The following is a 15,216-nucleotide window of genomic DNA, read 5'->3' as shown; positions in this document are numbered from 1 at the left end:
TTTTTATAAGTTAATTTGACTTTATGGTCTATTGCAAGCTGTATACTGTTGTGTTCATATACATGTTCATCTTCTGTATAGTACTTATTGTGCCTTTATGATAATAACTAGATTATAGACTGAAGAAATATAAAGTACTTATTGTGCTTTTACTATAATAACTATATATATATATATATATATATATGTGTGTGTGTGTGTGTGTGTGTGTGTGGTTTGTAGAATAAATAAAGTGTCTGTGAAAATGTAAAAGTACACAAGGTGCCAGAACTAAAAAAAGTTTAAGGGATAGTAGTAAGTGGAAGTGAAGTAGGGGTAAAACAGGTGAAAGAATTTGAAAAACCTAGTGTAAAAATGAACTGGAACTGAGGGGGGAAAAAATATATACAGTAATACCTTGATTTACGCTACCCCGACTTACGAACTCGGAGTTACGCGGTTCTTGATTTTTTCGTTTGGCAACACTGCCGCCCAATATCTTCAAGGTGAACAAAATTCAACTTTGCTGCCGCATGAGCTGCACACATATACAAGAATTTGCATTCCAACTGTCATATTTATATGTGTGCGTTCGAATTCGTGCTCAACCTTTGTCCGGGGCCGCACGCGCACTACACTGAAGGAATCAGCCTGCTCATCGCTGTCAGGAAGGACTGCGTAACCCCATCAACCTCCTTCGTGATGGGGATAGGGGCTTGTAATTGTTCCCCTTGAACGAGGAATTCCCAGTAAGCACGAGTCATAAGCTCGTGTTGATTACGTCCCTGCCCTTCGTACACACCGCCCATCAGAAATTACATCGTTTTCACGAATAAAAAAAACTTTCCAGGCTTTAAGGTTTCCAAAGACCGATTGACAATGATGGTCAGCGGGAATGCAGCTGGTGACTACAAGTTAAAACCTCTCTTAATTTATCGCTCTGAAAACCCAAGAGTTTTCAAAAATATATCTAAAATTAGCTTACCAGTGATTTGGAAGTCAAATCATAAAGCTTGGGTGACAGCTTCCGTTTTTGAGGACTGGTTTGGTCACCACTTCATACCCCAAGTCGAACGTTATTGCAAGTCTAAACAGATTCCATTTAAATTGATCGTTCTTATTAACAATGCATCCGGTCACCCTCCTGCCACCCTAATTAATTTCGACCGACGTGTGAAAGTTGTGTTTTTGCCTCCAAACACAACCAGCTTGTTTCAACCGATGGACCAGGGAGTCATCAAAACATTCAAGGCCTACTACACGAGGCATTCGTTTGCACGTCTGAATGAAGCTATGCGACAAAATAGTGAGATATCTGTTAAAGACTTCTGGAAACAATTCAATGTTTTAGATGCCATAAGAATCATTGAAGAATCTTGGGATGAAATTCACAAAAGAACATTGAATGGTGTCTGAAATAAACTTTGTCCATTTTTTTTCAAAAACGAGACGAAAACAACGCCAGAAACTGATCATGTCGCTCATATGATAGAAGAAGTTGTTAATCTTGCCAGGCAATTAGATTTGAAAGTCAATGGTGATGATGTCAACGAGTTGTTGGATTCACATAGTGAGGAGCTGACAATGAATGAGCTCACAGAGATGCGTGAGCAAAACATCACTGAATTATCCGACACCCAGACCCAGTTCCACCAGAAAAGCACATGACAATTGGAAGCTTGACAGAAGGTCTCAGCTCAATTGAAAAGGGCTTAAAAATTTTAGAAAACAGACTCCAACGAAGAACGCGTTATAGCTACAAAGAAAGGAATAAAAAATTATTAGCTTGCTACGAAGAAATTCTGCGTGAAAAAAGAAGGCGCTGTCATCAGACGAATTTGTTAGATTTTATGAAGCCATCGACATTGAAATAACTTTTTTACGTAACTCATTTATTTTTTAATACATAATTTGTATTAATATATATAAATAACTGCAATTTTATTAAATATTTTTCTTTTAAGCTAGTGTTTTTGTTCCTTGGTCCCAATTAAACAAAATCTATATGTATTTATATGCAAAGTTGTACCCCGACTTACACGAATTCGACTTAAGCGATTTTCGTCGGACCCACCTATCGCGTAACTTCGGGGTATTACTGTATATACAAGTAAATAAATAACGCTATATTCAGATATGGGAGGACAATTTTAGCAACGGGTCAAATTAGGCGATGGCAAATATGATACATAGCCAGGAAATTCATCAGGGGACTACTCCTGACCATGTATCAGGCACTGTGTTTCCAAACTTGTCTGTAGTATTAGAAAAAGGGGGGCAAATATGCGGCCTTTTATCGTAATACTAGTAGACAAAGTAGTTCCTACGTAGTGTAAAAAATCTAAATTAAAATAAATACAAATATATACAAATTAACAAAAGTGTAATGTGGAATTATAATACAAATGTATGCGAAGCATATATGTTTTTCATGTGCTTCACAAACATTTGTATTATAATTCCACATTACACTTTTGTTAATTTGTATTTATTTTAATTTATATTTTTTACACTACGTATTGACTACTTTGTCTACTAGTATTACGATAAAAGGCCGCATATTTGCCCCCCCTTTTTCTAATATTACAGACAAGTTTGGAAACACAGTGTGTGATACGTGGTCAGGAGTAGTCCTCTGATGAATTTCCTGGATGTATATCATATTTTCATCTATATTCAGATTCTGCATATTTGCCATCTCCTGATTTGACCTCTTGCTAAAATTTCCATCCCATATCTGAATATAGTGTTATTTATTTATTTACTTGTATATTTTTCCCCCCTCAGTCCCGGTTCATTTTTACACTAGGTTTTTCAAATTCTTTCACCTGTTTTACCCCTACTTCACTTCCACTATCCCTTAAACTTCTCTTAGTTCTGGCACCTTGTGTACTTTTCATTTCCACAGACACTTTATTTATTCTACAAACCATACATTATTTATATCCTTTTGCTTCCTCTACTGCTGCACTGCACGTTTTGGAGCATTAGATATACCATAACTTCTGTTATTTCTCTTTTTCTGCTTATTAACTGTTATATATTCCTACTAAAGTGTAAAGAAGGTTTTGTTTAATCATAATGAATCTACAGTATACACCAGAAGTGAATTCTACGAAATGGATAAGGCGTGTAGTGATATATGATAGGATAACCAGGTAAGAGGGGAAAAAGGAACAGATAGTTGATAAGAAATTAAAATAAGAAATGAAAAGGCTACATTGCAGTGTTTTTCACAATGTATATATATGTGTGTGTGTGCAATATATATATATATATATTTCACACATACATATAGATACAAATATTGTACTACACAGGTTTTTATATTTATATTGTGAATAATAATTCCTTGATAAAAATGTAAACTAAGAGATCAAAAATGTTTTATGTTTTTTGACTTGGAATATAAAGTAATAATGCATAGTGATTTCTTGGCTGCACCGACCAAGTGAAAAGAATTTAATTAGTACGTGAGAGAGTAAACACAGTAATACATAAAAAACTGACACAAAGGCATAGATATTTAGGAGATAACATATATTAAATTTAGAAAATACAGAACAAATATAGAAGCTTTCGGCTACTGTATGTTGCCTTTTTCAACTAATTGAGCACTGGCAAGTGGTTGTTTTTATGTGCTGTAGCTGACCTTCAAGTACTTAAGCACGCAAGGTCACGGAGGAGGGGAGAGTGCCGTGGTCCCTCCTGTTTATCGTATTCCAGGTGACACTGATGTGTGCCGATTTCAGCCAATGGCGGATCTTGAAATTGCGAGAGAAGCCTATGATTTTTGCATCCTTTGGTGTGATATCATGGCTCTCCTGCCAATAGTGAGCAGCTAGCACTGAATGGGTGAAGCCAGCTTTAGTGACAGCGGTCTGGTGGTTCCTCAGCTGGTCTTCCAAACAATGGATGGCCTCCCCGATGTAGCTTGCATCACAGTCCCAGCATGGTATGCGGTAAATGATCCCGCTCTGCTTCAGAGGGGGAAATCAGTGTTTTCAGGGGGGAGGGTATGTTGATTGGAGTTTCGTTTCGGGTGTTTGAACGGTGCAGATGTAGCTGCGAGGGATTCTGCCTATGCCATGCACTAGAGCAGGGTAAAATGGGACATGGGGCGACACCTGTCAAATCAGAAGTGTCAGGTTGTCGGGCATCTGATGAGGAGTGTCCAGTGCCGTGATGTCTGTTCCCAGTAGTTGAGGGTCTGCTTAAGGTAGCCGCATTTTCTGAGGTCCGGACTTGACCATATGTATTTCTTCGGGTGTGCCGGTAGCGTTGGAGCAATGTGTCAAAGCCCTGTTCATTAGTGACTGGGTGATGCTATGACATTGTGAGTTGGAGTGACAGGAATGGTAGTTGGTGTATTGTCCAGCACATGCGGATTTCTGATATACTGACGTTGTGACCTGTGAACCTTCTCTTTTTAACCACACGTCTAAAAATGGAAGGGCCTGGTCCTTCTTGGTTTCAATCATGAATTTTAAAAAAGTGATTTGCTGTTGAGATAGCCTAGAAATGCCATCAGTGTCAAAGATCCCCAATAGGGGCAAGATAAACCTGTTGGGGGGGGGGCTAGTCAATCCAATTTAGTCAAATTTGAGTATCTGTCAGGGAGCTGATACAGCAACCTTGTCAGTTTAAATTCGTCTAGACATGTTGAGAGACATGGACATTTTGGTTATGGATTGTTGTTTTGCTTTGGGGGCTGTAAGGCCAGCCTCTGAATGTCTCTACACATTTCAAATAGTTTTGTGTGCAGTCTGTGGCTTTATAATTATTTTTTTCTATTATAAATAGGTGTTCTTCTTCTTCCCTGGGTAGGCAACCAATTTTTGCTATAGTTGGGTTCTCAGTATATCATAAATTGTACATTCATAGAGAATGTGTGCCTAGTCTTCACTTTCGTCATAACAGGTACAGTTTGGGTCATTAGTCAACCCTAAGGAGGTTAATTTCGCCTTTAGGGAGCCGTGACCTGTCAGTATAAATGTTGTGATAAGTCCAGGGGCAAACCAAAGTGGTTTGTCCCCAGACTTTTCACTGCCATCGGTTAGCAATGACTAACCATTGCCACCTATGGCAGAAACCTTTTAGTAACCAAACCTCTGGTTTACTGTTCCCAATTTGTTTGCTTTGTGGAGCTTGGTGGCTATTCACTTTCTTTCAGCCTTGATGTTGTTGGCTGTGTTAAAGGTTATCCCCAGAAATTCTGTGGGTATACCCTCTTGAAGTCTGTAATACAAGCCTCTTTTAGCTATTTCCAAGTAAAGTGGGAGAGCACCAGCTGGCACCAGAAGTGCCGGCTGGTGCTCACAGTGTAACATGCTCTGGTGATAGTGAGTATTGTTCTCTGAATTGTCTCTAATTTGTTCCTGTTTCTGCCTATGGCCGTGCAAGTAAACCATGCACCAGCTTCATAGGTGATGACAGGCAAGAACACTACTTGATGCTATATGATTGCCAAGTTCGCTCTTTTGAGCCTCCAGTCAGCCCAAATAATCCTGGCAATCATGGCTGTGTAGTTTCTCACTTTTTTGTCAAGTATGCCAAATGGGGATAAAAAGTTAATTTTGAGGCAAAAACAAACCCTAGGTATCTTAGTTTTGATACCATTTTTATGCCTTTTCCATTAATTTTAATTTGGGGGGGGGGGTCTCCCTTGGGTTTCCTTTCCAAAGTATGGATTTAGTTTTTTCAGGTGATATCCTGAGCATGTGCATTTGTGCCCACTCCTGCAGTTGCATGAGGGTGGCATTTGATCTTTGCTCTACAAGTATAACATATAATAAGATAGTCCACATATGCAACCTATAATATTTAAATAGTTTTGTTTTCTGCACATATACCCTTGTATATTAGCAAATATATAAAATCTAAATGCTAATTTGGGATGTATTTTTATGGGTTTTATGTAGAGTTAGTTGTGGAGTCTATATTACTTTTGAATTTATATAATGTTAGTATTAGCTAATCCCTTGTTAATCCCGCTTAACTTTTAAATCAGCAATTTGCCAATTGCTGATTTAAAAGTTAAGTAAGAGTTATAAGTAATAATTGTTAATCACATTAGTATTAGTTAATCATATTAATGAACGGACAGAACAGGAACTTACCATGCTGTAAGTTGTCAGGTGAACTGAGAAATGATTGATTTACATTTTTGGCAGCTTTCTGACAGGGGTTAAGAGGCCACATCTAATTGCATTATAGTAATTATAGTAATTACAGGGGTTAAGAGGCCACATCTAATTGCATTATAGTAAACTAAAGTACATTGAATTAATCTAAACTATCTCCTTCACAAAGCTGTCCCCCCCCCCTCCCAGAGGGCATTCTCTTTACTTGCTACAGGATATGGATTAGCTTGTGAAGGCCAAATCAATATATTTACAAAATGGCAGTCTTGCTACTTGCAATCTGGCTATCAATCTATTTGAACCTGGTTTCTATTTTTCATTAATGACTAATCCATGCCCTGTAGCATGCAAAGAGAATATCCTCTGCGGACGGGGGAGATTTGTGAAGGAGATAGTTTAAATTAATTCAATGTACTTTAGGCTTAGTTTAATATAATGTAATTAGGTATACATGTAAAAAAGGTAAAGTGCAGCCATTATCAACCCACTGCAGGATGGAAGCCTCCTCAACAATTCATGCTGTGGGAAACGGACCATAATCTGCCACGCTGGTCCAGTGCAGGTTGGCAGATCGACTGTATTCAGCAGGGCTTGAATCCGGGTCTACTCAAAGAGCGTGTGCTACTGCACTCCCACTCCTGACCACTCGGCTACTGAGGCCTATAGGTATATAGGACGTATATCGAATTAGTTAAGAGAGTTCCTTGCATAAATGTGGGATACGTTCTTTATTTTTATATATTTTTTATTTGCTTTAGCATTTTTTTTTTTTTTTTTTTTTTTTTTTTGTGCTTTCTTGCATACTTTCCCGAATTATATCGCATTAACACTTTCTTGTAAGAGGTCATCCCTTAAGACCCGCCAGAGGACTGCAAAAAAAAAAAGTAACTCAATCATTTCTCAGTTCAAACGACAACATGCGGCATGGCAAGTTCCTGCACTATTCCTTTACTGATATGATATACTACTTATAACCCTCACATAACTTTTAAATTAATAATTGGTAAATTAATTTGTGATTATTTAATATTATTTATAATCTTTACTTAACTTTTTAGTTAAAACTGGCAAATTAAAAAGGGATTAGCTAATATTACTCATTATCTTTATATAAATTCAAAGATAACAATGTACATGCCACAGTTACCTGTACATAAAACCCATAAAAATTCATCCCAAATTGATATTTAGATTTTATTTACTAAAATGCAAGGGTATATGTGCAGAAAATTATTGAAACATTATAGGCTGCATATATGGACCATCTCAGTATACTGTATATTATACTGAAATAGTGAAATGGGGTGGCATCCCGAAGAGATTCCATTTCACATATATATGGCGCCTCTGTAGCCAGGTGGGAAGGAGCAGCAGTGCATAGCATATGCTTCTTGATTAGACCGGGGTTCGAGCCCATCACCACCAAATACGGAGGATGCAGAAAGGTCAGGGAATGACCACCACATATCCCGGAGCAATATGGCCTTAGTTGCTAATGCTCCTAAAAAAACCAAAATAACAAACAAACAATTTCAACAGCCAGTTAGCTAAAAGTATAAGATTATTATAAAATTATACTACAGGATACAATTAGTTATACAGTAAAATCTTGTTAATACAAAGTACTCGTTTATATGAAGCACATACCATTCCCCTGCAAAAGAATAGACTTTTCTATGTAAATATATTTGTTTATTACAAAATTCGGTTAATATGTATTACATATTACCAGAATTTTGTTTGAATTGAATTTTGTTTGAATTTAATTGAATACACCATGAACTGTCAAACTAATAGAGCAAGCTTATCTGCGAAAAGATCTAAACCTCCCAAGGATATATCTCTTTTGGGGATTACCCTGACTTCTAATCTCTCTTGGCACAAGCACATTATAAATATTGCTTCCTCTGCATCTACAAATATCTTCTTTTGTCTTCTCTCGTGTTTGGGGTTTTCATAAAAAAAAAAAAAAAAAACTGCCATATTTGCCAAACACAACAAACATGCGTACACATTCTTCAAAATCTTTTTTAAAATGGCACAATCAGTTGAAATTGTTTAAATCTATCTTTCCTTTTCTCTCACTTGTCTCTACATAGTAGCAAATGTCTGTAAAATATTCATCTACTTTTACAGGAAAGCATGCAGAACCCTTTTTCAGCACACAAATTAATAATATGATGGGGACAGCCTATTAACCAAGTACTCAAATCTCCTCTATTAATACCTTTGCTACTCCAGATTTTAGGTCTATCATAAAAGGTGCATTAGAGTTACCTTCCAATGCTAGCACTGAAATCAAATTGCTTTAGATTTTAAGGGTTTATTTTTATTTATTATTACAAACAGTCACACAGTGGGGTACAGCTTGGAATCACTTTGATGACTGTCACTAGTAACAATCAAATTGTCCATAATCAGAGCCATCATTGCCTGTTCTTTCCCTATCCATGCCTTTCACAAATAATGCCTGCTACCTTTACTCTTTCCCAACTGTATTTTTTTGTTATTTTACTATCAGGAAACCTATTTCTGATTAATGTACCTGTATGATCAGCAGAACTCAGCGGGGGAAAAAAAAAAAAAAAAAAAAAATACAAATAAACATTTGGCACATACATTTCATATTGACATCATAACCACTATGAAATGTATCCATTTTTGCATTTCTATATGTTGTTCTTATACTTATTTGTTTGCGAATATTGCATTATATTACATTTCCCACTACTTGAAATTGAAAAACCATATCTGCGCATAGTACACAAGGTATTACCTTTTTCAGATTTTACAATATATGCAAAATATTGTGCATATGTCTTTTGAAAGACATTAATTAGCTTTGCAAGACAGAAGTACTACCCAAATAATTGCAGATAATAGGATTATGCTATTATTCCATGTCTCTAATTTGCAATATAGACACCTGACAGTCAATTTTTATAAAATAAACAGAACCTCACAATTTTTTTTTTTTATTCCAATAAGTTTTTTTTTTTTTTTGTGAACGGAGAAAACAGAGTTTTGTAAAAAGACAGAAAAACTCTTTGTCATTGATTATATTATAACAGTGAGACAGAAAAGGGTTCAAATCAAGTAAAAAAGATGGACTATCATAAAGCCAGAAAGTTGGGAGTATGAATGTATCTAAAACCATTTTTGGTTCATGTTTACCAAATAAACTCTGAGTTGCAGCATATGAAATTGATTATAGATAATTTTGTCTCACTTTGCAATGACTGTTACTATAATCTACTGCCACAGAAAACCTGATTTACAATTTATACCCATGATAACATTAACTGCCCTTATTATCTTTTACTTGTGGCTATTCATTCATTCTTTACTAATTTTTATTCAGAATCCTGTTGTTGTGTTATCTTTCAATTGGTTTATTATCAATGATAAAGGATCTGCTTTCAATATCCACAAAGAATAAAATTCAGGGGTAACAAATTAGGTCGAAAACTCCACAACATGATGATGTAGGATACATCTACACCTACAATTAAAAATTCAACCATCTTTAGCTATAGGCTAATATGGCAGCAGCAGCAGCACCATTTTCTGGAACCAAAATTATCTGCATAATTTTCAAACACAGATGAAATGTCTAACGCATAATTAACATTTTACACTTTTAAAATATTAATTACGGTTTTAATTATGGATTTAGATCCATCTAATTATATGGCATTAATCTGATCTGATATACATTTTACATCTATTCTTATATTTCATAAAAGATTAAAAACATACATATAAAACCATATCTGCTTTTTGTCAAGTTTATTTTTCAAGTGAGCAGAAATGTTTTTTTTTTTTTTTTTTGTTGGAAAGAAAAACCAAACTAATCAGACAGTATACACAATTATTTTGAAACTTCTGATTAAACTGGAAGGGTTGGCAGGTATGAATGTGTTTGAGGGATTTATCTTCAGATTTAGGATGCAATAGCATCATAAAAGATTATCAGAGACTGAAGCTTGAACAGACAGAAGTTCTGCCAATAACTTCATCCAGATACCAGAAGGCACAACTATCATTTGAGCAAAAAAGTAAGTTTCCTACCCAGAGTTTGTTCAAAATAAAGTTTGGATTGATCAATAGCTTTTTAAAACTGTTGCAAGTTTTAGTGTGAGCACAAAATGAAACTAGAGATTTGATATGTTGCATTCTTATCTTAAACAGCTTATTGGAAAACCAAGGTTTAGGTAAGAGTTTAGATGAGACTTTAAGGTGGAATGAGGAATAAGGATTTCATCCCCACAAGAATAATTTCACAGGCATGATCTTAGCAAAGAAGATGGAAGGTTTAAAATAATAATAAGCACAAGGGAAAACAGAAACAGAAATTATGCAATTTGACCCATTTCATATTCTTGTAATTCCATATGACAAGATGCTGAGAATGGCCATGAGACAGAAAGGCTCCACTGGAGGAAGAGCCTAACACAAAGTAATGACTGGATGTACCTAGACAAAATTAACCTTAACTGTTAATGGTGTATAGGTAAAAATTATTTATAAAGCTTGTTCTTGAGGAAAAGATAGAGTGCTGGATGTGTGGATAGGACTGACTAAAATTCTACTAAGTAAATGAGCAAGTTGTGTAAGGTCATCAGTAAGCAAAACCCTTAGTATCTCTACCAGTTGTGCAAACTATAAAATCAAAAGCAGCTGGAATTATGAATATTGAAATCATCAGATGAAAGATTACTTCAGTGTTAAAAAAAAAAAAAAAAAAAAAACTGGAGAAAATAGAGCTTAAAGAAATTCAAAAATTTTTGAGTAAGTTGTTGTTATTTGATTTTTTAGGAGCATTAGCAACTAAAGCCATATTGCTCCGGGGATATGCGGTGGTCATTCCCTGACCTTTCCACATCCTCCATATTTGGTGGTCACGGGCTCGAAGCATGTGCTACGCACTGCTGCTCCTGCCCACCTGGCTATGGAGGCGCCTGAGTAACTTGTAGAGTGAGGGGAAATGGTATAGGCAACCAATGAATTTGAGAGAATGGGGTAAAGAGAATTGAAGAGAAAACAGATTTCAGATCAGGAAGCCTCTAGCAAGGAATGTCAGAGTGGACACTGCACACAAATAACACCTTTAGTGTAAAAAAAAAAAAATCAGAGCAAATATTAGGAGAAATGAGATTTGTGGAGGCTAAAACAACCAATAACTGAGATTCTGTTAAGAAAAGTAAGTGGAGCTTGGCAGATTGTAAGTGAAAATGGACATTGCAGAAACTGAAACCACATATTAGCAAGGGCATATTATACAAAAAAGCAAGCTTATAACACCATCAGCCAAAAAAAAAAAAAAAAAGAAAAACCTTCCCATTTCACCCATCCAGTCACTCCAAATGTTTGTCTAGTTCAGCTTTAAGTTTATTTAAGCTATCAACTTCCACAACAACAGATATTCCAGTAATCAACTACCTGCTGGCTAAAGGCAAACTTCCACACATCTATTCTACAACTGTCTTTCCTCAATTTGAATCCATTCCCCCTCAGGTTCTTCATCTGAGCAAGCAGAAGTATCCCATCAGCATTCAGCCTGCTCAAACCATTCAAGGCCTTATACACTTCAATCAGATCGCCTTGCAGGTGCCGACTGGGCTAGCCAAGTGGATAAAGTGCCTGCCTGGCAACCCAAAGGTCGCAGGTTCGAATCCCACCTTGGGCTTGGATCAGAGTAAAATGCAAAAACATTGGGAGGTGCATTATGGCCACAGAAGCCAATGTGCCAACAACTAACCAAAAAAAAAAAAAAAAAAACCTTGCAGGTGCTGCAACTTGCACAACTTAACCCCTTTGTTCCTCTCACTAATCTTGTTGCCCGTCTCTGTACTTGTTCTAGCAACTCTACATCTTTCCTAAAATGAGTCCTCCAGACCTGTATGCAGTATTCAAAGTGTGGCCTGGCCATTGCCTTATTCAAAGGGATAATCACCTCCTTGTCTCTGCTAGCAAAATTCCTATATATCATTGACAAAAATCCATGACCTGCTCTGACAGCCATCTGCACTGCTCAGAAAACTTCATATCTGACTGCACAATTACTCCCCAAAGTCTTTTTCATTCTCCACCTCCCTGAGTGTGGTACCACACAGCTGGTACGTTTCTCTTGGGTTATTGCTACCCATATGCAGTATTTTGCATTTGTCAATATTAAACTTCAGTTGTCACTTCTCAGCCCATCTGCCTAACTTTTCTAGATCCTGTTGCAGTAGCATACTGTCTTACTGAGGCAGTAGCATACTGTCTTACTGAGGCAATAGCATACTGTAGCATACTGTAGCAATAGCATACTTGACTGTCATTAACAACCTTTGCCAACCTTTGTATCATCTGCAAACTTGGACATTAAGCCTGATATATTTGTGAAATGAAATTATGAAGTTTCTGGGCAATTTAGATCTTTTTACAGATAAGTTTGTTCCATTAGTCTGACTATTCATTATGAACTAATGTAAAAGAATTAAGAATTGAGAGAAGACACATACAAAATGATAAAATTTCTGGTTATGGCATAGGCATGGCAAAGGCATACCTAACATGACTACATTTTCTCCAGTCACAAGCTGATAGAGTAGAGTAGAGTAGAGTAGAGTAAGCAATATTATATACTATCCGATGTGGATTTCTCCTAGAGAGAAATTACTAGTGGGTTTGTTCCAGCAGCTAGCTTGCAGAAACTGCTTTAAAGCTGTAATCTTAAGTAAGAAATAGTGGCTCTCACAATTATGCCCATCATAACCTCAAAGAAACAAACAATTTTGCATGATAAAAGAGATGGAGAGGTACTCTGGCATTGCCCTGGAGAGAAAACATGGTTTTCACCACTTCAAGAGAAACAGAGCAAATAAAAACAGAATCTTCCTTCCTAAGTGATAGTTAGCAGGTCTATGTTATTCATCATAATAATGTTCCCTAATCAATAATGTCAAAATAGGGTTCACATTACTGACAGGAGAAATCATTATTTAAAAGTAAACTCATTTAAAAAAAAAAAAAAACAACTGATTTCTTAGAAAATTCTTACAGAAATGATGAGAATTAAGGTTCTGAAGAAAAAGAGAACAAAAAAAAAATTAATTAAAACCCTCCTTCCTCAACTGGGAATTAACAGGTCTGTATACATAACAATATTCTCTATCCAATCATGTAAACAATAGCATTCAAATTATTAACTATGGAATTGATTAAATAAAAGTAATGAATCATTTAAAAACAACAGATTTTTTAGATAATTCTCACCATGTCTTAACAAAAGAAACTAATTTATTCTAAATAAAATATTGTTTTCACACTTTGATTAGACTAAATGATTTTATTATCTTACCAGTCTGACAGAGTCATCATACATGTCAATGAAACTTTTTTCTAATGGAATTTCTTCAACTTTAAAACTTACGCCTGCAAAACTTAGTTGCCTAGCCATGTATAAGCCACGTAACTGAGGGGGAAAAAATCATTAGATATTAAAATCCAATAAAATTTCAAAATACTGAAAAAAAGTAAAACAGAATCAGCAACAAATAGTAATATTAAAAGGCTTCTGAAGAAAGAAAACAAGTATTATTATTTATTATTAGTGGTAAATGATGCAAGCAAGCTTAATACAGCATCAGCAAAAAAAAAAAAAAAAAAAACCCAACACTTACCATTTCACCTGTCCATCCCCCTTCTACACTGGTGTTCAATAAGGATTTCATCCCCACAAGAATAATTTCACAGGCATGATCTTAGCAAAGAAGATGGAAGGTTTAAAATAATAATAAGCACAAGGGAAAACAGAAACAGAAATTATGCAATTTGACCCATTTCATATTCTTGTAATTCCATATGACAAGATGAAATTGAAATTGTAAGTGCATCACATAGGAATTTCACATTTCTAATCTTTTTTCGCAATGGTATATTACATTAATGACTAGCATCACAAATAGAAATATAAACAAAAGATATTTATTAACAGTAAGGCAAAACTAGGTACTTGTTTGACAGGTGCTCTCAAAATACAGGCATACCTCGGTTAACGTTACCTCTGATAACGAAGCTTCGATATAACGAAGTCGGCAATTTCAAGCCCCATTTAACATAAAAAAAATACTCCAGTTTAATCACCTGAAATCTAAACAAACTCAAGAAATTACGGAAACCTTTGGGGCTTCTCGTGGTTGGTTCGAGAAATTTAAAAAACGGGCCAGAATTCATAGTGTAACATTAACAGGAGATGTTGTTGTTGTTGTTAATTGGTTTTTAGGAGCATTAGCAACTAAGGCCATATTGCTCCGGGATATGCGGTGGTCATTCCCTGACCTTTCCGCATCTGCCGTATTTGGTGGTGACGGGCTCGAACCCTGGTCTAATCAAGAAGCATATGATATGCACTGCTGCTCCTTCCCACCTGGCTACGGAGGCGCTTTAACAGGAGAAGCTGCAAATAAGTTTCCAGAAAAACTAAAGGAAATAATTGAACGTGAAAATTTTCCAAATTTGGTGTTCAATGTTGACGAAAGCGGTTTGTTCTGGAAACGGCTACCAACAAAAAGCTTCATTTCTACTGAAGAAAAATCAGCTGCTGGGTTCAAAGCAGCCAAAGACCGTTTAACGTTACTCTTTGGATCAAATGCTTCTGGCGATTATAAATTAAAATTGTTATTAGTTTACCATTCAGAAAATCAGAGGGCTTTAAAAGGTAACATAAAAATGAATTTACCTGTAATATGGAAAGCAAATAGAAAAGCGTGGGTTACCAAGGAGTTATTTACTGATTGGTTTGTTAACCACTTTTGTCCTGAAGTAAAACGGTATTGTCAAAAAAAAACAACTTTGAAGAAAAAGCTCTTTTGTTGTTAGACAATGCTCCGGGACATCCTACTGATCTTAACACGTTGGACACATGCATTCCTGTCAAAGTTGTGTTTCTTCCAGAAAAAACAACTTCCCTGATTCAACCATTGGATCGGGGAGTAATAGCATCATTTAAAGCTTATTATCTGCGTCGAACATTAAGCAGTTTAACTGAACTAGAGGATAAAGAGGAAATGACAGTTAAAACTTTTTGGAAAAACTACACCATTAA

At 35.9% G+C, this 15,216-nt stretch overlaps 1 protein-coding gene across 1 annotated transcript in view; it reads right to left on the bottom strand.

The window, feature by feature from the left end:
- LOC150081707 (protein strawberry notch homolog 1-like) overlaps positions 1 to 15,216 on the bottom strand; it is a 438,163-nt gene that overhangs the window by 232,976 nt on the left and 189,971 nt on the right. The window contains exon 11 of the mRNA XM_090378817.1: positions 13,471 to 13,584. Coding sequence (XP_090234943.1) covers positions 13,471 to 13,584 — 114 coding nt within the window. The remainder of the gene's footprint in view (positions 1 to 13,470; positions 13,585 to 15,216) is intronic.

Source organism: Mastigoproctus giganteus, chromosome 8 (assembly GCF_048544385.1).
Source record: "Mastigoproctus giganteus isolate SK-2022 chromosome 8, ASM4854438v1, whole genome shotgun sequence".
NCBI lineage: Eukaryota > Metazoa > Arthropoda > Arachnida > Uropygi > Thelyphonidae > Mastigoproctus > Mastigoproctus giganteus.
The sequence above is the reverse complement of the archived record's forward strand: the minus strand, read 5'-3'. Positions and strand labels throughout refer to the sequence as shown.